At 37.3% G+C, this 25,962-nt stretch overlaps 1 protein-coding gene across 1 annotated transcript in view; it reads left to right on the top strand.

Annotated features, from left to right (window-relative positions):
- Window positions 1-25,551, top strand: part of ARHGEF18 (Rho/Rac guanine nucleotide exchange factor 18) — a 261,370-nt gene extending 235,819 nt beyond the window's left edge. The window contains exons 26-31 of the mRNA XM_075204679.1: window positions 1,062-1,115; window positions 11,254-11,301; window positions 13,120-13,584; window positions 16,853-17,171; window positions 18,750-18,872; window positions 21,457-25,551. Of these exons, the coding sequence (XP_075060780.1) occupies window positions 1,062-1,115; window positions 11,254-11,301; window positions 13,120-13,584; window positions 16,853-17,171; window positions 18,750-18,872; window positions 21,457-21,608 (1,161 nt within the window). The 3' untranslated portion in view covers window positions 21,609-25,551. The remainder of the gene's footprint in view (window positions 1-1,061; window positions 1,116-11,253; window positions 11,302-13,119; window positions 13,585-16,852; window positions 17,172-18,749; window positions 18,873-21,456) is intronic.
- The last annotated feature ends 411 nt before the right edge of the window (window positions 25,552-25,962 follow it).

Genomic DNA, 25,962 nt, shown 5'->3' with positions numbered 1-25,962 from the left:
TGGGATTTGGATATCTTACTTGACCTGGTGTGAGGAATGAAGCTATCCTTATGCATTTCTTCATATTTCTGTTTGGGTTTTTTTATTCCATAAGGGTCTGTTTTTATTTGGGACTAATGGGTACCATCCTTGTGCCCTAAGCCTAACAAATCCAAGAACACAGTGCTTTACTCCTTGGATGTGGTGCATGATCTGTAGATCTGTCTATCCAGGGCTTGTGAGTTACATCGCTTGATTCATATAAGAAGTATGTAGTGCAGGTACTGGTTTCCGCTGGATTAACAGCACATTCAAATAAGGAAGTCTCTCTTTCTTTGGTGGTATGTCATGGGGTGTCGGCAGACCAAGTTTGTAGAATGGCCACTTTGTTGTCCGTGCATACACACCCTTCATGGGAATGCATGTCATTTTTATATCCTGCTATTTATCTTGACTACTTGCTGGGCTAACTGAATGAAGATACAAAGGGACTATAGGGACAAGTAGGAGTCTTCTCTTGTTTGTTTTTGTACCATGCCCCCTGGGGTAAAACAGCAATCTCCATCTGTGTGCACCTGCAGAAAGGGATTTTTTCTGTGTGTACAAAAATACCCTTTTTTCACCTAACTTAATCCGTTGAAACTAGCTTTGTAATTGTACATACATTTTTAAATTGACACTGAAAAGTCTAGTGTGCAATAGTCATATATTTGGCCACTGTTTTGACAGTACTCTGTACAAATAACTATGTATATGGTCATGGAAAAAAACATTTAGGGGGGAATTCAATTGGCCGCGTTACAGGTAAAAGTAACGCGGCCTGTGCATTATTACCATTATTATGGTAGTTTCAACGCCGGCTTTTTGCTGCAAAACGGTAATAGTTTTAAGGCCGCGGAAATTCGGGGGGAATTGAATTCCCCCTTAGAGGTTATATTCTTTTAGACCTCAAGCTCCAGGAAAAGTAGTAACAGATTCCATATCTATACTGATGGCATATTCTAGGAAAATGTTTAAGGATGTTTATATTGTCCAATTGCAACAGAGTTATATTTCATTTTTTTCTTGTTTTTATTCCACAGCCTGAAGTGACAGTGTTGGAAACCAACAACCCTTCCATAAATGACGAGTCTGAGGTAATAAATTGTCAAACCAATTAAAGGACCACAAAACCTGAAATGCTAGGTGCTTTATGTAATACTTAACTAATCACCTTGACACACACACATAGTTTCTGTTAAGACAGTGGCATGGTATCGGGAAGCTCGCAAAACTAGCCACAAGCAGCAGGCAATTACCCAATGTCCATGTAGGGCTGCCTGCCACTTAGAAAATTTATAGACCCTTTATTATTAATTATCAGTACATGCAGTGGTGTAATTGTACCATTTTCTCTGCTTTCCTGGGGTACACTGCTTAACTTTGAGGTTATAGAGGACTCCTTGGAGAAGGTGCACTTAGTTTTTTTTCAAAGTGCCCGGGGGTAGGGTGCTTTTTCTAGAGCTGCTTATGGCAGAAGTAAAAATGTGTTGGTTATTTTATTAGCATTTTTTATTTTGAAGCAGTCCGCGTTGCTGCTGGCACATCTATACACAGGAGCAGTGGAACAGGCATCACTTCCCCCCTCTCCTTCATCTGCATCGGATGGCTCCTGGAGTTGAGACCCAGTCGCTGGTCTTACACCAGTGACCAGTGCAACTTTTTTTGTTCCCTGGAAACATTTTTGCAGCCATTTCTTTACATTATACAATGCTAATTCAATAGAGTGTACATAGCATGCAACTCGTTTATATTAAAAACAGCTGTTACTACTTCAGATTAATTCACCCTTGAATGATGGTTGGAGATTTTTGAGTAGAGTTTCCCCCCCCCCCACAGATTTTAGATCTTCACGAGTCCCAAGCATTTCATATAACGTGTGTATGTATGCATGTGTGTGTGTGTGTGTGTGTGTGTGTGTATGTATGGCCATTGGATAATTGCCTCTTCTCTAAGGTGTTTATTTCGTGTCTGTTCAATTGCCACTTTCTGTAATTCTGTCTATGTAATTAAGAGAGTGTCAGACGCAGACGGTGGGCAGTAAGTTTTGGACTGGGTCATGCATTACACAATTACCTGTCTGTGCTCATCATTACTGTTACCTAGGTATGGCAGCTCTTGGTGAAAACAGAATTTTTTTTTGTGCGCACAGGAATTTAAAACCAGGCTAAGGGTCAGAGCAGCTGTCGATCTGTAGGGTATCCAGCCCTAAATGAATATAACAAAAAAAGTAGTATTGATCCAGCGGTCAAATAGTGATTAATGGTATCTGACCAGAAGTATATTGTACAAACCAAATGACAATAACAAATTGTTGCATTGACAAGAAATATGGGATAGACATAGGATGTTTCCAATCCAAAATAAAGGGATAATATACCATTAACTGAATACTTTTTACTGGATATTGGATTAAGGGGTAGATTCAATTGGCCGCGATGTTCCTCAGAACACTATTTCAATGTGTGTATGGTGGTAGTCTTTACATATATGTAAATGAGAGTTTTTCAGAATACAACAGAGAGGGAAGAGGATTAGAAACACACAAACACATTCAACTTCACTAAAAACTGCAGTATTGATCCAGGAAATATGGGATAGGCATAGGGTGCAATAAAGAAAATAACAATTTATTAAACATACTAAGAGACAAACAACAAAGTTCCAAATTAAATTAATAAAGAAATCTTAATAGCAAAAAGTATCTTAAAAGACAAAGTCTCTTAAAATTATCTAGAGGGGATACAGTCCATATAGACCCCTATAGTTAAAAAAAAAAAAAAACCCACTTGTAAAATGAAAGTTCACCAGAAAAATAGATGGGTATTTATATATATATATATATATATATATATATATATATATATATATATATATATATATATATATATATATATATATATATATATGTATTGCTATAGCTTACAGTTGTACCATCCTGGAATAAGTCCAACCCCTACTGAACTTGGAAGCAAAACAGGTTTGGGCTAGGTAAGTACCAAGCCTTACGAGACTTGATAATACCTAGTACTTTAAGCTGGGGCATCGTACCCTTTGTTGCTGACACTCACTGACTGCTCACATCCTCTAATACACCTGGATTAACCACCTATGCCCAAACTCCACTCCATTCATTTTTAAGTCAGTAAGTCTACGTATGCTATACTAATGCATAATCGTTACAAGCATGGTAGTACTGTTTATACAGAACACATTATGTCTGATCAGCTTCCTGTTTTGGACTACAGCATACACAACTTAAGTTTAATAAAGAGATGATATTCAGCACAATCAGATCACAAGTACTCTAGCTCCATTAATGAGTTGTTGATAAACAGAAATCCAGTATGGTAGATAACAGAGAATTAATTTTGTTTTAAACATATATTTTATTTGAACTTTTTTAAAATTTTAACAGCATACCGGTTAGGTTACAAATCAAACAGTTGGTATAAACAATTATTAAGAACCTTGTTATTTCGTAAAACTGCGAATTAGGAATGGAGAGAAAGAGAAATACAAGAAGGGGTCAAGGGAGGAAAGGTAAGAGAGGGAGGCTTAGAATGAAAAGGTTAGGTATAAGTAGGGGTTAGTAAGGGGCAAGAGGAAATAGGAGGGAAACCCGACCTGGCATCCTGGTGGCTGTTAGATATTCAGTATGCGATTTGTAGCTAGATCAAAAACGTCTGTTTTTATTTTAAAAGATTCTTGATTGATTCACTCCGAAAGTGGCAAGCCAAGGTTGCCAAATACTTAGAAATTTGGTAGGTCGATCGTTAATTATGCTCATAATATGTTTGCAACGGTAGGTCTGACATATTCTATTGATGACTTCAGGCAATGTAGGGGGTTCAAGTTGTTTCCAGTTCGCTGCTACCGGGCATTTGGCAGCATTAAGTATATGGCTCACCATTGCTGTTGTACATTTATCAATGTCGGGTACAGGTCTATGCAAAAGAGAATAGAATAGGAAGGACAGGGGGGAATTTGTAGTGAGGTGACTCTGAATTAGGTTGTGGACCTTTTGCCAGAATCTAACCATCTTGGGGCATGACCACCAAATGTGACAGAACGAGCCCTCTTGACCACAGGATCATCGCCAGCATAGACTCGAATCAGGGTATATGGCCTTTAAACGGGTGTGGACCAAATACCATCTATATAATAGTTTATATGTATTCTCTTTGGTCTGTACACAATTAGAGCTCTTAGCGACTCGTGTCCTGATCTTGGACCATTCATCCAGTTCTAGCTCCACACCAAGGTCCTCCTCCCGTTTTAGTTCATAGCGATCTTTAACAGGTGGACGATGCGCCACCAGCAAGCTGTAAAATGTCGAGATTAATCCAGTAGGAAATGACTTGCTTATACAAAATGTTTCTAAATGTGTGAGTTAGTAAAAGGCTTTAAGCGCAGGTATTGTATTATACAGATGCATTATTAGTTGAAGATATTGATAGAAGCGATTATGAGGAATTTCATATCGCCGTTGAAGGTCTGCAAATTTGTGGATAATATGCATAGGAGCTAGGTCAGCCAGGAACCTTGGCCCATGACAGGACCAATGCTGGGAAAAAAAAGAGTATTGTTGCCCAGGAGGGAAAATTGGGTTATTCCATAGGGATAACATAATTTCAGTATTTGATATCAAGTGGAATGCTCGGATGCTATAGTCCCATATCTAGAGCGAGAAGCGAGTAGTGGGTGGGAGTAGGGATAGAGAGTGGTTGGCGATGTTTGATCAACATCCAAAGGAGGGTGTAGGGCAAAAGAAATTGTATGAGATTAGCTTCTATGTCGACCCATAGCCTCGTGTCAAGTGGGGAGTGAAATAAGATTAGCTGGGTCAGATGCGTAGCTATGTAATATTTAGAGATATTTGGAAGCCCCAGTCCTCCCTCTGAAGTTTGACGATAAAGAGAATGGGCTTGTACTCGGGGTCATTTGCCTGCCCAGACAAATCTGCCAATTTGTTTCTGAAGAGTCTTAAGCGCTAGCGATGGTACTCGAATAGGAAGTGTCTGAAACAAGTAGAGAATCCGTGGCACTAAGTTCATTTTAGCCACTGTTATACGGCCCAGCCAAGAGATGTATAACCTATTCTACTTCTCGAGGTCTTGTTTCAGTGAGTTCAGCAGGCCGGGATAATTAATAGCATATAGTTGACTATAATGTCCGGTCAGGTAGATTCCCAGGTACTTCAGTTTATCTGGTTGCCATCTATAGTTTGATTGGCGCTTCAGGGAGTCCAGAAGCTGGGTCGGTAAATTAAGAGGGAGGATTTTGGACTTGTCTATGTTGAGTTTAAAGTTAGATACTGCACCATATTTTCTAAGTTCACTCTGCAAGGCAGGTAGGGAGGTGAGGGGGTTAGTAATTGTGAGTACAATGTAGTCTGCGTACATGGAGATCTTGTAATCGGTCCTACTCGTCTGTGTCCCTGTGATAGTCAGATTGTTGCGAATTTGAGATGCTAATGGCTCCATCGTTAGAGCAAACAGCAGCTGGGAGAGTGGGCAGCCTTGTTGTGTGCCATTCGCAATTTGAAATGGGGATGTCGCAGTGCCATTAGCCAAAGCGGTGGCCGATGGATTATAATATAAGGAAGCTAGTCCACATGTAAATTGACCTTCAAATCCCATTTAAGGGTAGCTCTGATAAAGGGCCAGGAGACCCTGCCAAAAGCCTTTTCTGCATCGAGACACCACCAGAGCAGAGCAGGGGTCTGATCCCGGTTAGCTGCTTCAATTAAATCTGATATTTTCTTTTTTAGAAACAAATGGTCATTTAATCTCCATATGTAGCGAGGCGTGGCAGAATGTCAATCTGCAAAGTCATAGCTGAATGGTCAGGCCAAGGAACCGGTGCAATAGTAGAAAATTTCAGATTCTGTGTCGTTTGAGCATCTACAAAGAGCATATCTAGCCTGGAGTAAGTGCTATGTGGCATCGAATAGTGCATGTAGGTCCTGTCAGAGTATAGTACTCTTCATGTGTCGTATAAATTAGCGTTAGTGAGCAAGGATTGTAGTTTAGAACCCTCACGAACACTGCGGCTGCCACGTAGCACTGGTTGTGAGCAATCTAGCAGAGCATTTAATAAAGTATTAAAGTCGCCTCCTATTATTACTCTTCCCACCCTTAGGTTGTGAGAGTTTGGCAAAAAATTGAGTCAAAAACATATTTTTGGAAGTATTGGGATTTGTGGCCAGGGTGATAGGTGCGTGTGAGAGGAAGCCCGTTAGATGAAGGCACAACCTTGGGGGTCCGCATATGTTGACTCAACTGTCAACGGAAAAGTATGTCGGAGAAGGATAGCAGTCCCTTTTGACCTTTTGGGAAGACGTTGAGTAGAATACCTGGGGGTATTGCTTACAGTGCAGGTTTGGATGAGTGTGTTTAAAGTGCGTTTCTTGAAGCATTACAACTTGAGTGTCGTTTCAGATATTGAATCAATATTGTATGTTTCTGCGGTGTGTTGAGACCATCGACATTAATGGTTCGTTCCGAAAAAGTCATGGCTGATACCAGTGATAATCAGACCAAGGTCGATTATGATGATGTACTTGGCTAGGCATGGATGCCAGGCCAAGACGGAGAGGTTAAGAGGGGGAAAGAGAGGGTTAGTTGGGATTTAGGGGTATAGCCAAATGGGAGAAGACAGCTTGACTGGCAAGGTATGTCTTCTGAAAATCTAAACCAGTACATCCTGTGTACTTGGGGAGTCTGGGGAGTGGTTGTGTAGCAAAAGGGACACTTGTCGGGTGGGAATCTTCGGCATTATGAACAGATAAGTTAATGTATGTGCCTTTTGAATAACATTCTTGTGAGAGAGAGTAATATTTGGGAGAAACAATGGGATACTTCAAATTAAAATCAAGTCAGACAAATAATTAAATTAACATGTAATACAAACTGAAAATTATAACATAATATAAACAACATTGCCAATTAAGGAGTGTTTATTATTATTATTATTATTATTATCGTTTATTTGTTAGGCGCCACAAGGTATCCGCAGCGCCGCACACAGTACTAACAGTAGACTATACAGGGTGAAACCATACAGAACAATGAACAAAAAGTACCAATACTTCAGAAACTCCGGCCAGTCATATGCAGTAAAGATGGAGCGGAAGAACAGGTATTGAGACAGGAGGGGAGGGAGTCCTGCTCATACGAGCTTACATCCTAAGGGAGGGTAAACAGACCAGGCACAAGAGGAGAGAAGGGAGGACGAGCTAAAGAGAGGGGATGGGGGTTAAGTAGATGGTTGGTAGGCTTTGAGGAAGAGGTGAGTTTTGAGTGCACGTTTGAAGGAGCACAGAGTAGGAGAGAGACAGATGGAACAAGGGAGGTTGTTCCAGAGAAGGCGGGCTGCACGGGAAAAGTCTTGGATTCTGGAGTCTGAAGAGGTGATAAGAGTGGAGGATAGGCGGCGGTCGTTGGCCGAGCGCAGGGAGTGTTTGGCTTAAGGATGGCCAGGCCAACATCCTACGAGTAACCTAGAAATCTGCATCATGATCCCGGGGAGCAGCCCCAAAAATTACTGCAAGTTACAGGGGATAGGTCGTTCCCCAGACCAAGAGGCCGAACTTTTCTCCATACTTGGTACACATTGCTATCGACTAGATCAATCAGCTAAGCAAACATCTGAGATTTGCAACAATTAACTAGTACTGTTAACATTGTATAATATAAACAAATAAAGTGTATTTGTCTCCTGGGATGTCCTTGACATCAAACATTTGAACAGGTATGTAGACTTTTCCTGATGCTGCACAAAGTCCTGATCAGCTCTTCCTAACTATCTCAAGTAATTTGCGTGTACTCGTAAGTAGTAGTCAGCACTTCTATGGCCTTTAGTTTGATTTTCTTAAGCTTGTATCCATGAGATCATCGGAGGTGCTGGTCTTGTAGTCTCTGTCGTGTTTACTGCCAGAATCGAGGAAGTTGCTATTCCTAGCATTGGTGGGAGGGCAGATCCTTGTTCTAGCGTCTTCATTTTGTGGGACTGGTCCTCGTGTCCTATTAAGAGGTGGAACGGAAAGTCCCATCGATAACAGATTTTGTGGTCACGCAAGAGTTTGGTAATTAGAGCTAGATCTCGCTTCTTTTGTAGTGTTGTAGGAGCTAGGTCCTGATGTACTTGGAGATCCACTCCTTCAAAAGTAAGCAATGTAGCAGCTCGGGTGGCCATGGCAAATTGCTCCTTAGTTTTATAGTAGTGAAATCGCACGATGACGTCTCTGGGCGGCTGATTCAATGAAGGTGTAGGGTGCAATGCTCTGTGAGCTCAGTCTGTTTGTACTTTTAGCACTGATGCCTCAGGAAGATAGTGTCGGAATAGTTGTTCCAGATAATTAGGTAGAAGTTAGTTATCTATTATTTCAGGCATATTTCGGGTGCAAAGCCCTTTCTGTTCTCCATATCTTCCAGGTGTTCTTTGAACGATTTCATGTGCGTGTGGAATTCTGAGCATTCTGTAGACACAAGTTCATGGAAATGACAGATCTCGTCTACTTTTTGCTCTAGTCCGCTGTTCTCGTGCCAATGACTGCTATTTCCCTGCAGAGTTAAGTCGCCTCTTTTGTTTTCCTCTTGTATAATGGTGCAAACCTCTGACTGGATGGTAGACTTGATAATGTCTCTCAATTTAGTGGATATAGATGTTTCCTTGGAAGAGCTAGCATCATCATTATCCGAGTCATATTGATGCATCGGTGAGGAAGTCATCGATTTGCGAAGCATTTCTTCTTTTAGCTTGAGTCAAAATAGAGGCTGTACTCGGAGTGGTAATTGTTTTTATTCTTATGCGGCATTAGATTAGTATGGCCTCGTGGGCGGTCAATCGCTCCAAAATCCAGCAGGTAGTACAGTTAAGGACAGTTAACAGTTAGTTAGATTACTCTCTTCCGTAGCTATGAAGGGGATATTGTAGAGCTTAATGCGCCATGGGTTCCCTTGCGTCCTGACACTTCACTAGATTGTACGCTGGCTTCCTGCTCCATGAGTATTATCAGTATTGCGCTCAGCATAGAGTGGAATGAAAGAGTCCAAGAGCGACTCTGGGAGTGCAGAGTGACGGGATATATTATGTTAAATGCACTTTGCTTTCTAATGCAAATATGACCTCGAGCCTCAATGTAGTGGTCTATGCAATTTCAATAGACACAAGCTGGTATATTGAGCACTAGATATCAGTAAGGTACAGCTCTATGTTAACAGGTGCAGGCATCACAGTATTAGAGCTCACCAAATAAATATAGAGGCAGAGACAGCCAGAGGTCTGTGAGGGACCCGGCAGTGACAACTCACGCTTAGACCTCCGCAGCCTGGATGTGGATGCAATCGCCAATGGACCAGTCAGATTGGTGATCCCTGCTGTCTGCCGAGTCTCAGCTTTATTCTCAACAGGCACTTCGCCAGACAAGTTACCGTAAGTAAAGACTGCAATGGCGCCTACGACTTCAGGTCAAATGTGGCCGAGATCGCTCCAGCACGGCTAAGCAGAGAGACTCTCAGCAGAGGACCGACACTAGGTAAGTGACCCGCAACAGCGCCTCCCGTTCAGTTGTATGTGGAGGGATCCGATTGCAGCACTTCACCTCCGTCAGTAACGAGGCAAAGACCTCACATTGGCGTACTCGTAAGCATAAACTATTGGGCAAGCTAGCAGTGCTCTCCTTAAGTTTAGTAGCTGTTACAGTTAGTTAGGGTGGCAGTAGGACACCAGTTAGTGGTGTTTTTTGCTCTTCGTGTGAGGAGCACCAAAGAAGCACGTCTGCTCTAAATGACTACTGGGCCACGCCACGGTAACAGAGAATTTATTAGTGGACAGGATATAGAGCAGCCGTGTATAATTTAGTTATCTTGTTCCTGTTCTTTAGATTTAAGTATATTGCAATTCTTAGCCCCTTTGGATATTAGTTTTTATTTTTATTTTCATCCTTCTCGATTATTTTTATTTTTATCCTATTTTTTTATTTTTAGATTTATTTTGATCAAATCGGTTATTATATAATCATATATTGGGTGCTTTCTATACAGGTATTTATATATAAAAGATTATGAGTAGTTAACAATGTAATGTGAATAATTGGACTCCTTATCTCTGCCAAGAAACACTGACGTAATTACAACGGGGAACATACACAGCACGTAATAGTATCAATCATGTGACTCCATTGATGAATATAATTAGGTTTCAAACTTGGAGATTCTACCCTTTGATAAAGTCACTCCGTATGCCGATACGCGTTGGTAAAACCATTCTGATATCACGACACATGTCACGTGACAGCCGGCGCTAGAATTGCCATTCTTCACTGCAAGGTGGCCGATGGGAGTTTCTAGTAGTGTGCACACTATACCACAGCAAGTACTGTTTACTATTGTATGTTTTTTTCTGGTGATCTTTCATTTTATAAGTGGACATTGTTTATACCGTTCATCAAGGGATTTTCTTCAACTATATGGATCTATATGGACTGTATCCCTCTAGATAATTTTAATAGACTTTTTTTTCTTTTAAAATACGTCTTGCTATTAAGATTTCTTTATTCATTTAATTTGGACCTTTCTTGTTTGTCTCTTAATATGTTTAATAAACTGTAATTTTCTTTATTGCACCCTATGCCTATCCCATATTTCCTGTCAATGCAACAATTTGTTAATGCCATTTGGTTTGTACAATATACTTATGGTTAGACACCATCAATCACTATCTGAGCGCTGGATCAATGCTGTAGCTCTTCGTGAAATTGAATGTGTTTGTGTGTTACCAATTCTCTTCCCTCTCTGTTGCATTCTGAAAAACTCTCATTTACATATATGTAAAGACTACCACCAAATACACAATGAAATAATGTTATGAGGAACATCGCAACCAATTGAATCTACCCCTTAATCATCCAATATCCAGTAAAAAGTATTCAGTTACAAGTGGTATATTATCCCTTTATTTTGCATTGGTACCAATATCATAAAAATCATTAGTATCAAAGTCATTCTTTCACCAGAAATGCTTTCACATTATTTATTAAATGTAACTTTTGTATTTGGTTTGATTAGACCTCTCAGACACTACATTGTTAATATTGATTAATAATTACTTTGTAACCTATCTTGGACTAATGGACAGTCCTAACTATTTGACTCTCTAACCTTCGCAAATATTTTAGAATCTTGTCTCAAGCATAATTGTTTACTTTCTCACTGTCCTATTTGTTTGCAGGTAATTTTCAAGATGCAGACATTATTACATCTGCTGTATAGTCTACAGGTAAGTGAGGTTTTTTTTCATTTTTTTAAAATATTTAAACATTATGGGCCTGATTCATTAATGCACGCAAAATGAACGTATTGTGCGTTTTTTTTAAAGTCCACAGAAGTCGGGCATACGCACATCTGTATTCAACAAGGAGCGGATGTAAAGCTATATCTGTCAATGAATAAGGGTTTAGGTTTGCTCTGCCCCACTGCAGGATACATTTGTGTAATATAAAGTCCCAAAAGAATGTACAGGAATAATAACTACTATATTATTAACAGGTGACATCAATTAAGTAGTCATTAATGAAAAAACATTTTTAAAAAAGTTTGCCCCCACCCAATAAAATGTACCAGGGTGTTATTAATGTCTGCTGTGCATAAAATGCATCACTGTAGCTTTTGCTATTGATATGACAGAAAAACATGTACCTTTGAGATACTCAAACTTAAATCAGATGCTGGTGCGTTCACTTTACTATACATTGACTACCTGCATGTGCCCATTCCCCTCTCTGTTCTGTCCCTGAGATTGTAGGATATAGTAAGGGTCTTTTGCACTCAAAGATGAATTGTAAGGTGCTGCGTTCTCTAGCATATGGCTTGTTTCTGGGCATGTGTAGTGCGATTTTACGCAAAGTATGGCACATATCGACATTTTCGTGCCTTAATGAATCAGGCCCCACATGTCCAAAATAAACATGCAACTGAATAAATCAGTTCAAAGTTCAAGCTGCTGTCTTTTCCTGTAACCTATGAGAAAGTCTTTAAATATTGTATATGCATTATTTAGTTTTGTAAACAATTTATATTAATATTTTCAGAAAATGCTGGATGATTCAATTTTATTTCATGTACTTGTTGTCTGGGGTTTTTTTTTCTTTTATTTAAAATATATAAAAAAGTTTCACTTTTTTAAAACGAAACTCGTGTTTTTAGATTATGAGCTTTTTTCAGTTATGTGCCCAATAGGTATCATGCTAGCTGTTACACTATTAGATACATCTATCTGTTGGTTGATTTGACCATATATGTCCATGTATTATGGCAGTTTTTTAGGAACGCTTTTATTTGCAGATTGATTCACTTAAGCAAAACATCTGTTATATTGAATACACATTGATCAAAACCTCCCCACTGCACATAATATAGTAGGAATCTGTTAGGCAACGTTCCCTCGGTATCAAGTTGTGAGGCAGTAGCCTATATCCATATAGCATGCATTCATAAAAGGTTTAAAAAAATTGGCTACAAATTGAAATTTATAGATCTGTATCAGTTTTAGCACAGATACAAGAACAAAGTGTAGCATATGCATCCCACTGTACTAGGCAAAATTAAACAAATATGTTTTGATAGACTAGCTTGCTTTCATACTAAATCTATAATGCATGACATATACATCTATGTGAAATCCTATAAAATACCTTTTATAGAGTCAAAACAAAAAAATACATAATTTTAGTTTCTGTGTTCAATTAGCTTCACTCTTTTATCTGCTCACTATTCAGTATCAACATAGTTTGTGATTTATTGTGTTTTAAGTCATGTATAGTTTGTGTTTTAAGTACAATTATGTCCACATAAATGCCTATACACCTATTTTCAGAAGTGAAGCGAAAGTTTGTATGTTTACATTCACCTAGTGTCCCTCTTTAATCATTTTATATATTGTAAGGTATCCACTTAAAACCGAATGCATATTGATAGAAGCATGTGCAACTTGTGTCCTGATCTAATAAATAAATTCTGTAGCACATGATGGTCAATGTGATGTACAGCATCAATATCCAAATTCACAACATTGTATGTCTACCTCTTATCATGTTAGGCCATGATTGCTCAGCAGGACAGCTACTTAGAGGCACAAAGAGAACGTGAGAAGCAGTTCAGACAGCAGTCATCCAAAGGTAACTGGCTTCTGGAGCAGGAGAAACAGCGGAACTTTGAGAAGCAGAGGGAGGAGTTGGGCAATGTCCAGAAGCTGCAGGACCAGCTAAAACATGAAAGACAAAGGTGGGAACGTGAAAGGAGTAGGCAGAAAAAGGAGGTGGAGGCTACCGAGATGATGCTGCTACAAAGAGAGGAGGCTTCCCGCCTTGAAAAAGACAGGTTAGAACAGGAACGGGTAGAACTAGAAGCACAGAGAGAGGCCTATCAGCATGATTTGGAGAGACTACGTGAAGCACAAAGAGCTGTGGAGAAAGACAGAGAGCGCTTGGAGCAATTGAAAAAGATAAAGAAGTCAAGTGTAAGTGCTGGATCATTTTCACCAGAACTGGTGCAAATAACATTGGTAAGACCCTTTTTATAATATTTAATGTTTTTGCCTGTAAGATAATTACACCATTCTGTCTACACAATAATGCACCCTTTTATATTTTAAACACCACAAAGATAAATTATATATGAATTTTATAAACACCGCATAATCTTACTGGCAGAGTGCACAATGTGTGTCCTTACTGTATTCAGCTTCATATATTCTGTTTTACAGTACAAGTTCTGTCCTATTCTGATGACGGGTTTCTTTTGAATGTTGCGTTATCGCCATTTTTATTATATTGTGTTTTCCATTTAGTAACTTACATAGTATGGCAGTTTGTGACTACTTGCACAGCACACTAATGTATCAGGTTGGGATAATTGATTACAATGTCAGCTCAACTACTCCGTTCCTAATGCAGGGATTATTCCTATGGTGGAGGAAAATATTCACAACAGTTGAAGTCCCTACCTTATCATAGTTTGGTGATAAGTATGTAGTTGATGTGCCAGGGACTGGATCTTGATATGGCTTTTATTCTGGCCGAGATACCTTATTTTGTATGGTGTTTATCTGGACCCCCAGAAACTTTATTTGATGTGATGGGGATAAGAATACATTTTGTCCTTCTCATGATCCAGCCATGATGTTTTAAAAGAGACTATCATTTGAGTTGTCCTAAAGGTAATGTGTTCTGATCTCTCCAAAAAAAGGTTGTTGTTGAGTTAGAGCCCATATCATGGCACCTCACACTCTTAATTTGCGCCACCAGAGTAACTAGCATTTTGCTGAAAGTTCTCGGTGCTGTTGCCAGGCCGAAGGGCAGGCAGGTGTACACAGAACATGAGGCATTTCATATGACATACTGCAACAAGGATGTGAAAATAAGCTTCCTGAAGATCTATAGACGTGAAAAAATCTAAGCTGTTGGCCATGTCTGGCACAGACAAACCTATTGAGCTTCTAGTCCAGAACAGATCAAAAGGGATGATCCTGATGATTTTTCAAACAATGAAGAGTCTGGAATAACATACTAGCTATAAGTGTCCACTTTTGGAACCAAAAGCTCCACTTCTTCATCACTGAACGGATTCATACATTCTAATCTCTTTGAATTAAACTAACACTTTTCCACCTGTGCCCACTCCTTATGAATAAATTCTTTCACAATTTGATGTCCCGGGAAACGCTACCCTTCTTACTGCAATCTTCAAAAGGTATTCATGAGCCTCTGTGGCAGTAGCTTAATCATCCACACCCAGAGACCTGTAATTGAATTAGTATTATTATTTGTATTTATATTACTGTTTGAGCAACATTTCTACATTATGTAGATTAAACATCCATCTTTATTCTCCCCAGATTCATTACTTAGAGGAGTCCTCTTAATTTCCTGAAGAGTCCCTTTCTGACTGAGAGTATCGATTTCAAATTCCATACTTGACCTGAGATGTTGTTCTCCTTGAGTCTTTCATAGCATATACAGATATTCCTTGATCACAAGACTTCTTCATCCATTCTATAGATTCCTTAAACTGTTCAGGGGAATTACATTTTTCCTTGGCTTGAGAATAACATATTGTATAAAAGACCCCTTCAGATTTAGTTTTATCACAGGATCCATAAACTCTCCTTCTTTCCTTCCACAGTCTGAAAGGACAGGTTATTACTAAACGCTAACTAACTGCAATAGTGATGCTGGAAGAATAAAGCAGCCCTAACTTGGGGGCTTGCGTAGAATGGGTGTCCTTCAGCCGTTTTTGGGATTGGACTCAGACTCCATCCTGCTGCAGATATCCTACTGCTATACAGCTTTAGTGAAGTTAGACATCCTCATTCCTTCAGGAACAGGGAACGGTAAAAGCAGTTTCAATTCCTATCCATGCCTGGTCTTCCATTTTGGTGCCCTGTGACGTGGCGCATTCAAATGCAGCCCACTGACATTAGCAAACTGGCGCACAATTTGAATTACACACCAGATCTGTCCCGAAGGTATCAGACTGGTGTTCCCCAGGTAGCCAGCCAGTCCTCTGCTTATACCACAGATGGTAGGTAAGCCCATGCACTACAGAAAATAATAGAACACTATCTGACCCTACCTACATAGCTAAAGATGGGAAAAGACACAGGGGAAGTGTAGGAGAGCTGCCTTACATACTGTTGGAAGCGGTTTTTGCTTAACCCGTCTCTACTGAACTAATAAGGAAACTTATACGTTGTAATAGCTGCTATGGACAGTTGAAGGGGAAATAAAGATATTTACTCAGCTTTGGTGCCCAAAAAAATCGTATCTTAATAGTTGGTATAACATTTTTTTGGAGGAAAAAAGTGAAAAGCAATAAATTCTGATATTTTTCTAGACAAAACAGATGCAGCACATAAATGCAAAAAATGGTTAAAGCATGGTACTCCCTTGTCTGGCATGTCTTTTACTAGCAGCAAACAAAAAAAGGCGAAACGCTCGCTTATACGATCACAGCACAAGTACTAAATAAGATAAACTGTAATTTTGAGGCAAAATTTAACAATTTCAAATTGACATTATATAACTTAAATTAAAAAGAAAAAGCTCCCTATGTTAACAATAAGGCGTACAGTCTGCCAGTAAATTTCCCTATGCATCATGTACAAATATGCTGCAACAGGACAAAATTAATGCATGAACAATGGATAATGACACCTCATGTCAATGTTTCTGGAGTAGTAATCACTCTCCCAGTTAGTTATGATCTTATTAGGTTTCCAATTTCCCATATGAACTTAATAGGTTCCCAAATAAGTTCATATGGGAAAGTATCAAATAAGTAATATAAATAAAAATATGATAGACAACCTTTTAAATAAATGTGACTAAATAAAGGTAACATGAATATTATGACCTATACAATAAATAGTGATGTAGAGAAGAAACTAATACTTTTTGCATCATTGAATAGAAATGAAAAAAATGAGGAAGAAAGTGTTCATTTACAAGAGAGGATAATGTGTAAATATGTTTAATCACATACAATATCCTAAAAGCTGTAAGGGGATGATAATTGTGGTATTTCTAGTTGGAATTTACTTCACTGTGAATATGATGATCAATGCTTACAGTTTTGGTCCATTGTTTCATCCACATTTTGTATGCTAATAACATTTTCCATCTCCATGCTGTACAGCATTTGATGATCTTTCACTTTTCTTCTGTTCTCATGCCACGCACTGTGCAGCTTAATACCCCACATGATTTTTCGATTTTTGCTAACTTGTGACAATAGAAAAAGAGGCATATCTGTTCTGCACTTTTGTTTTCCAGGGTGTAACACATTCTGAAAGTTTTAATGGGGAAGGGACTAGTCAGCTGGTCATGAAACCTACGGCCAAATCCAGTGCATCTGTGTCTGCAGCTGACTACCTGGACAGGCCTGAAGTTACACGTCGTGACAGTAGCGCCACAGACTTAAGACCCGCAATGAAAAATGATGTGCCTATTCATTTGTTAAGTGCTACTAACCAGCTCCAGAAGCAGGCATTACTAACGAAGCAACAGATTCCCACCAAACTGGCAGCATTGACCAAAAGCGGAAAGGAAAAAACTGGTAGGGGAAAAGCTTCACATCGGACTGAGAGTTCAGGTCAGCTCACTGAAAAAATAGGCTGCTACCATTCCTGGTATTGCTACATTCCTAAATGTTTATAACATTGTAACATTTATTTTTTGCATCTGGAGACTGATATATTGTTATATTATCACAAATCATATGAGCAGTTAACATTAAAAGAAAAAAATATAAAAGGCTTTTAACGAGGTTGGACGCTGCCACTACCCACAAACTAATATTTTTCACAATTGACTGGGGAACTTTGCAGCATCTACACATACATGGTCAAAGAGATTACTCAAGAAATCTCTGTGTGCATCATATGATAGGCTTGCATCCTACCATAAAATGTACACTACAGCCAGTCCTACCCTGCTGCTGTTCAGTTGCCGGACCATTTTCAATCAAATTTTTGTCTCCTGGGCTTTCCAGGCATTTTAACTAATGCATTATTTACGATGGACAAAGCAAGCAGAGTGCTAAGTACACAGTGCATACAAATCACCCTTGCCAACTTGGGCTCAAGCCTATGTGGCCTCTAAACAAATCCAGGCCTACAAAGTTCACACTTACAGATTGAGCGCTAAAACTAGTGTATTCGATTCAGCCCTTATTATACTATTTTAGAAGTAAATTTGTTAGGCAAAACACTTAAAAAAAAAATCACACAAACACATCTGTAGTTACTGCAGGTGGTTATTGGACTCCTCCTGATTAGAGCCAAATTTTTAGCCGAATAAAATCCGTATGCAACAAACTAATGTGTTTATGGAAGCCATTTTCTTTGAAAGGTTTGCTTCATTACATATTTAGAATACAACTTCACATTAGAGAAGAGATCAAAGTACTCACCCACACAGTTCAGTAAGTAATATACAGAGAGTAAAGTTACTAAAATATATTTCAGTAGATTATATTATGGGAAACCTGAAGTTGCTAGTATTCTACATCCTGCAAATTACCATGTCTCGCATAGCCAATTCTTTACAATTACCAACTTTCTTTAAACATACCAACACCATTGTCAGACTGATGTAGTCAGAAATTTGAGCAACATATTTGTATTAGGGGGGTACTGATAACCTGGGTAACACAATAATCAAAGGAATCACATTAAAAGTAGCATAACATTTTAAGAAGCATTAAATAAATAGTGTATATCTGTGTAGAAGCTAATGTTTTACAACATAATTGAAAAAGAAAAAGAAATTGTTTTAAAATTCATTGAAGATAAAATAATGGAAAAGTAGATCAAAATTTGCATTTTCAGTGGTACATAACATTAATAATTTGCTGTATTACTTTGCATTTCAATCGTTAAATAGTGATTCTAATTGTATTATTTAGAAACATATGTTTGTACATTATCATTTACTGACTAGGGTGGTTTTGTATTTGAGCTCCTACACATATGTTACCTGTTTTGTTATGCACATGTTAAGGTCATTCCAGCACATTCAACTAGCCTGTTTGAGGCTGTACATGGTGTTTTATTTTCCATATTCTGATAAATCTAGCAGGATGTTGCCATTTTATCTGTTAAAATGTGCATATTAGGAGATAATTAACTCCTTTTAACTCCTTTTCTCTATTCCTTTACATGTGTTGCAGCATCCATGGATCACAGGCAACTTTTGCCATCCAAACTTTCAGGGAAGGATGAGAATACTGTGAGGAGCCGAAGAGTGGCAAGTCCCGGTTTAGTGAACAGTCAAATCATGTTCTTTCAGCATGGTGAGATGCTGGCTAATTTTTTTTTCTCTGTGTTAGTGCAAAAATAACTGGTATAGTGGTATAGTTAGAAAAGAAAAAAAAAAGACCTGTTTACATATATAGTTTCAGCCGAGTTGGTAAAGCTTACTTAGGAAGATGTAATGTCCCAGCTGAGTATCATGATGTGTGATTATGGACTGTGGCGTTGCAGAATAAGGACTTGCAGGATTTCTCAGTATGACACAATTAAGACCCTACTTGTTGATGAGATGGCGCTGTAGCCATACAGTCCAATTAAAACAATATTCACGAATGCATTTAAAAGATAATAGTTTGATTAAGTTGGTCGGTTTTGGCAAGCCCACCATAAATAATGATAAAACATTCTAGGTTTATGCACAAGCATACTAAACTTAAAGCCATTATTATTTATCAGTTACAATTTAAATAAGGGCAAACAAATAAATTAGTTCAATTATCGCTCACATGCCTAGCACGGATTGCATATAAACAAAAACAATTCTATATGTAGCACAGTCATTAATTTAATAAAATATGAAACCCTTTTTAAGCGCAATTATTATCTCCTAAAAGAAGGAATACTTATATTTTGGCGTGATGCTTTTTCTTAGCTGTGTGGTATTAATACGTCTCCAATGAACAAGCCACTCGATAGGGTCATATTAACATAGAAAGTAGAAGAAAAATATGCAATAATGTAATACTATAAGGATTTTTGGTGATGTATAATCAATTTACAAATAACAAGAAGTAAAAAGTTAATTTAATATCCAATAGAATAAGCAGTAGTTCCCAACTTGTTGCCTCCAAATGTCAAGCTACTCACAAGACAGAGGCATAGGCAGAGCCTTGGATACAGATCTTTAAACTTCTTTTGTTTGCATCAATACCCTGTGGTCATAACATCAGATGAGGTCTCTAAGATCATCATATATAAAAAAGCAAAAATGGAGTATCTTAGCGTAATACCGTTTAATATATACAATCATATAAATCACATAAAGTGCAGTCACATTTACATTAAAAACACATAGACAATCTTGGAAGTATATGTCGTCCTACTGGAGATAATGCGGGTTTGTAGCAGTGTACAAGGAAATATTCACACAGAGCCCTAGGATAAGTCCAAGTCACTGTAAGTTCCCCACATCTATGGTGGTAAACAGGTAGGGTGTGTCTTGTAGAAAAACCGATAAAATGAATAATCAGCTCTCCTGCTCCAACATGTTTTTACTGAGTCTTTTCAAGGTGCATGGAGAGCCTTTAAAATCGCTGCTTTAAATATAGTCTATTCCCAATCACAAATAAGATACCCACAATGAAGTAAAACATCTGAAAAGTCTAGTTGGCTAGGAGAATATCAAGTGATCTGGACATACCCAATTCTAAAAACAATTGCTTATATTAGCAGAATTTTAATATTAATATTAACATAAAATAACAAACAGAAAGTCTCTCCTTCGTCTGTATCGTCACTTCCGGTTTTGCTGTGTGTCGTCACTTCCGGTTTCGATATCCATAGAATAAAAAGGGCATAGCATGTTGCTTTGACGTGACCTCACTTCCAGTTTTAGTTGCCGGGATACCAGTAGTAAATATAAATAACGTAGTATATCTATATAATTACATTTAAGTTTCTATTTTTGTACATTCTGGAAATCCTAAGACTACTGTACAAATCTGTAAGTAATCTTACCAGATATGAAGTTAGATCTTAACATGATTAATATAATATAAGTTAACAGTGTGATCAAGTTCTCTATAAGAAAAATACTGACAATCCTATCATAAATGCATAACAATATATAAATAGTATGGTATATTAAATCAGCATGATCTCACTTCCGGTTTTTGTTGCCGGGAGACCGATAATGCACATAAATAACATCATAACGTTATATATTTACATAGGAATTTGTATTCGAAAAATTCTTAAGATTATAATGCAGATCTGTACTAGACATAGAGCAAGATGTTGGTATCACAATACAATATAAATTAACAGTTAAACAAGTTCTCTGTTATGTACATACTGACAGTCAGGCAATTACTAACATAGAATCATATATATAACACTACATAGTCTCAGTAATGATTCTCAGTAATGAGTTAGTAGTAGGTGGTATCATTCATTTCTTCATGTACATATGTTTACTGGTTCCCAATGAGGAAAAAGTTTGTTTTTCTTTAAATCTGCTTGTGTTTTGATGCTGCAGCAGCGTTATTGTGGTGTTTCGGTACTTCCGTAGTAGTCCTCCGCTGACAGGGCACAATCTTTCATATTACTCTTAGAAAAGTGTGAGTCTGTGAATCCTATGGGTTTCAGTCCAATCTCAGGGCCTTCAACAGGGAAATTATGTAGTAATTGGCTGTTTTCATTTATAGAACAATATAACCATAAAACACCTACATCTAGTAAAGAGAGCTAGAGATTGTTCACTTATTGCATTTCCTTTTTTGATGGTTGGATTACTTCTTGTTCCCTTGTAGCAGAGCTGAAAATCTCCTATTTCTTGCACTATATTCAGTTTCATTTAAGCCTTGTTGACAGTATATAATATACTTTTTTTTTTTTATTACACAGACCCTCCTGGACAAGTAGATCCCATAAGTGAAACAGCAACATATCCAGCAAGCCTCTACCGACAAAGCAGTTCCCATCTATTGAAACCTTCAATTCCTTCACCACCTTCTGTCGAGAAAGAAACAAACAAAGAAGATGTTATATTTTTCTAGACGCCCCAAGGAAATGCAGTTATGCTTTCTTGTCCTTTTATGTGGCACTGAACAAAACTTTCTGGATCAATGCCTCTATCACTAAGGCCTCAACGTGTTTTAAATGACTCTTAAGGAATTAAAACAATTTTGCAATGGTGATATCCAGTCCAAAGAGTAATGGAGACACATTTACTAGTAGGATAACAAAATGCAATTTTAATTTTAATAGACAGTTGGGATTTCTGTCGAACATGGAGGCTTTTGATCAGACATTACTGTTTTTTCAATAATTGGGTCTGATTTTCAGAGTGAAGTCCAGGGTGATGATGCACTGACTGACTGCATCTATATTTTGAAGTGGTGCATCGCCTGCAGGTCAGGATTGCTTGCCTATAACTTAAAAATACACTCATTTTGTTTTGTCTCCCATAAACATTTTCTGAAGGCCAAACAATTCAGCATAATCAACAGACAGTCCATAGTTCTGATAATCATGTTTGCCCACAATAAGATAAAACATATGTTTAGGCTTATTTATTGTTGAATGTCTTTAAAGCAGATTGCTATCAAGAATGATTCCATTAATCAGAATCTGTTATCCTTTTGGCATGGTTTATTACAAGAACAATTCCAGAAAGCAGAAGAAATAGTCTCAAAATATAAAGGCAATTTGACAACTCCACTACACACGAGTCAAGTTAATAGAATAACAATTCTTGCAATTGTTAACATACATAACTTTAATTTTACAATGTTTCATTGTAGCCAGTAGTAGCAAATTTTATTTAACCTGGCCCTTGGACCAAATATAGTAAATATCAATGACCTGAGTAATGGATTAAAGTTTATTAATTTAGCTTGTGTATATAAATGTAACTTGTTTTATGCATATTTTATTCATTCAATATAGATCCTCTATGTTAATTTAATTAATAGACAATACAGTGTCTCTGCCATGTATCCCTTTTTGCTCCATGTGAGACTTACACAAATAAGAAACAAATGCTTTCCGTAGTTGTTTTTATAATTTGATGCACAAAAAAAAATTCATCTAGTGCCATTTTGTAATATATATTGTACACATTTAATCTGTGTTCTTTAAATATGTGTTTTTTCTTTTATTAAAAAAAAACATTAACGGTCTCTGAGCACTTTTGAGAAATGTAGAGCACAATTGTTGTATAAATGTACAAAAGAAAGGCCCCTTTTGGTTTTTATATCCTTTTGCAGGTAAATTAATCCTTATATAACAAAATGAAAATGCTAATTTGTGAGATTGCTGCACTAATGTTTTTTTATCTTTATATCGTTTTACTTATCTTTGTTCATTTTAAAGGGAAAAATCATGAAAAATGCACCAGTGAGGTATTGGGTAATATGGTTCATTAACATCATAAATCAGAGCTAATTATTTTCAAGAACTGTAAAGGCGTTGTTAGAAGTCTTTTTGTGTTTCTTACATTTTGGCATTTGAGATTGCAAAGCTCAAGACCTTTAACAATCCTCGTCATTTAGCCTCTAATATTAGCTGTACAATGCTTTATTTCCCACAAAATAAGCTTACATTTTAATAACATATTTCACATTTTTTTATCTGTATCTGTGTGTAATGGTTATATATATATTAAATATACATCTGTCAGGATTGTTTATTTTGAAGCTTTAAAGGGGGATTACTCCCATTCTGAGAGGCTGGCCCTCCATGTTTTATCTTTCAGTACCCATGACTGTGTCACCTGCGGAAGTGTCTACATTCTCTGGGTTCTACTTTTTATCTGGTCATATTACACATTTTTGTTTTTTCTTAAAGTAAAACGTGTAGTTGACAAAAATGTATTGCAGTTTATGCCATTCATCAGTCTTTCTTACACAGAATATAGGGAAGTTATGGTCCTTTTAGGTTTGTAAATCCATTTAGTTGAAACATTAAATTTACAAATTATCCCCACTATTGATCCCTGCACAAGTACATATCTGTACTTTAAGTTTTGATGAAAGTCTAATGATCTTTTGAAGCCTACTATGCTTAACAAAACACTTTACAACAACTAAAAACAGCAATGCATTTAATAGCGACAACTTGAAACAATCGACTTACCATGTAACAGATAGGCAGTATGTCTGGCATGTTTAATTACCTCCACATGTAAAAGGCGACTTTCACAAATATGTACAGTAACAAATGACGTCACTTGTATTGGCCAGAGTGAAAACAGTGCTTTTATAGCGGCAATGGGTAGAACCACCGCCTGGATTAAAAACGGCACTTTCACCCTGGCCAATACATGTTACATGATTTATTACTATACATATTTGTGAAAGTCGCCTTTTACATGTGGAGGTAATTAAACATGCCGGAAATACTGCACCTTACATGGTAAGTCGCTGGTTTCGGGTTGTCGCTATTAAGTGCATCGCTATTTTTTTGTCGTTAAGTGTGTCGGCATTGTTAGTGCTGAGTAAATGACTATCGCCATTTTATCTGCCAACTTGTCAATTTTCAGTAAATTGACAGTTGTGAAATATGAAGCTCAAAACCAGCTGTCTGAAAAAAATCTGATCAGAATGAATTTATCAAAGCATAAAGTTCTTGCATATGTGGCTAGATTTAGTGATTAGCTTAGCCTCTTTGTTTGATTAGTGAAGAGGTATAGTGGAATCACTCACATTTAATCTATGTTCAGATGAATGTATTTTGTGAAGCACGTTTTGCAGCGTTTTTATGCTTCAGGTACACTTCACTCAAATGTAATTCTAGACTCATACATTAAAAATAACCCTCAAACACCAAACACAAAGAGCATTTTTACATAGAAAACAAGATGCGTCCTAAAACATTTGTGTAAGTGCCCTTTTAAGGAAAATAAAGCCTATAGCATTTTTTGTTAGAGCGCAATTAAAACTAATCAGGAGGTAGCCAAATTGTATTCAATGACTTTATGTTGATGTGATCATATTTTCAGGACTTGAGGCCACTATTAAACTTGCAAAATGTACTGAAACTGTTTGAAATGTTTATATATTTGTGTATTGAGATGGAATTACCTTCTGGAAATTATGTATTTTATTTTTGTCATAACTTGAATGTTGGTTCCTTAGCCATGTGGGTTAATGGTTAGCAAAAACTGTGTGATTATATAGATAATTTACAAGCAAAGGTATCAAGACGTATCTTCTTTATACAAGACATAGACAAGGTTTAACATTAAATTAATGGGTTTCGTCTTGTTGTCAAATTGGACAATAAATAATATTTCGTTTCTGCTGTCAACATGTTTTGCCACAGTGAATAATTGACAAAAAATTGACCCTTCACCTTAGATAATTGTACAGTGCTGTGGACCAAATTCGGCGCCTTATATGTAAAACATAATACAAAGTTTGTTATCAAAGGCGATTCTCTGTTTACTAGTAATGAATGTATGACAATACATTCTTCACTATTTTGTTTATGAAGATCTTCTAAATTTCTCAATCCATGTTCCCTGCTTTTACCTGATAATGGATTCTATGGTACTTTACTTTGCTATATCTCTATTGAACCATGATGCTAAATTAGGTGTATTATAGGTGCTGGAAAATATATTCAACTTTGGATATAAGTTCAAATAAAAATAATATTTAAGACAGAAAAATACAGTAAATCCAGTGGTGTATGAATGTATAATTTGTAAATATATCAGTGCATTATATTTTTTGGTGGAAATGTTGATAATGTTATGTAATGCAACACAATTACGTTTCTATTGTATGTCTTATGAACAAACAGTACCCTACAGTATCTAGCTAAATTGATATAAATGGATAAGTGTGTGAGAGGGGTTGAGGGGGGGCAGACAATGTAAGATGGTGTCATTTTTTATTTTATTTCTTATAAAATAAGAATAAACTGTTGATTTCACAGAATTTATAATGTCCGATTAAAGTTTGCATTGCTAGCAATTAAAATAAGAAAACAAAACTCAATGTGCTTGGTTTTTATTTGGGAACTGTAATGCGATAGGAGGAGAGCATTTATGTTGCTGAGATTAAGTATGTAGAATATATCAATGTTTGTACCAGGCAGAGTGCATATAAAACATTTTGTGTTTGTATACCAAATTAGCTACAGAGGAATTGATTTTTCACTTCTTCCAAGCAGTGAAGATGTTCCATTCCTCCTTTGTGGCTCAATATAGTGCTCAACACTCTGTTAGTAGTTCAAAAGGATCCGACAGAGGTTTCTCTGAGATGAATGATACTAAAAGTGGCAGTTACTTCTGCCTGCAGTGTAGGAGAATTACAAGCCCTATGGTGCAAAGAACCCTCTCTGAATATCTGTGCAGACGAAGTAGAACGTAAAGCCAATCCAACATTTCCGTCAAATGTAGTA

Source organism: Mixophyes fleayi, chromosome 1 (assembly GCF_038048845.1).
Source record: "Mixophyes fleayi isolate aMixFle1 chromosome 1, aMixFle1.hap1, whole genome shotgun sequence".
In the NCBI taxonomy this organism is placed as follows: Eukaryota; Metazoa; Chordata; class Amphibia; order Anura; family Limnodynastidae; genus Mixophyes; species Mixophyes fleayi.
The sequence above is the reverse complement of the archived record's forward strand: the minus strand, read 5'-3'. Positions and strand labels throughout refer to the sequence as shown.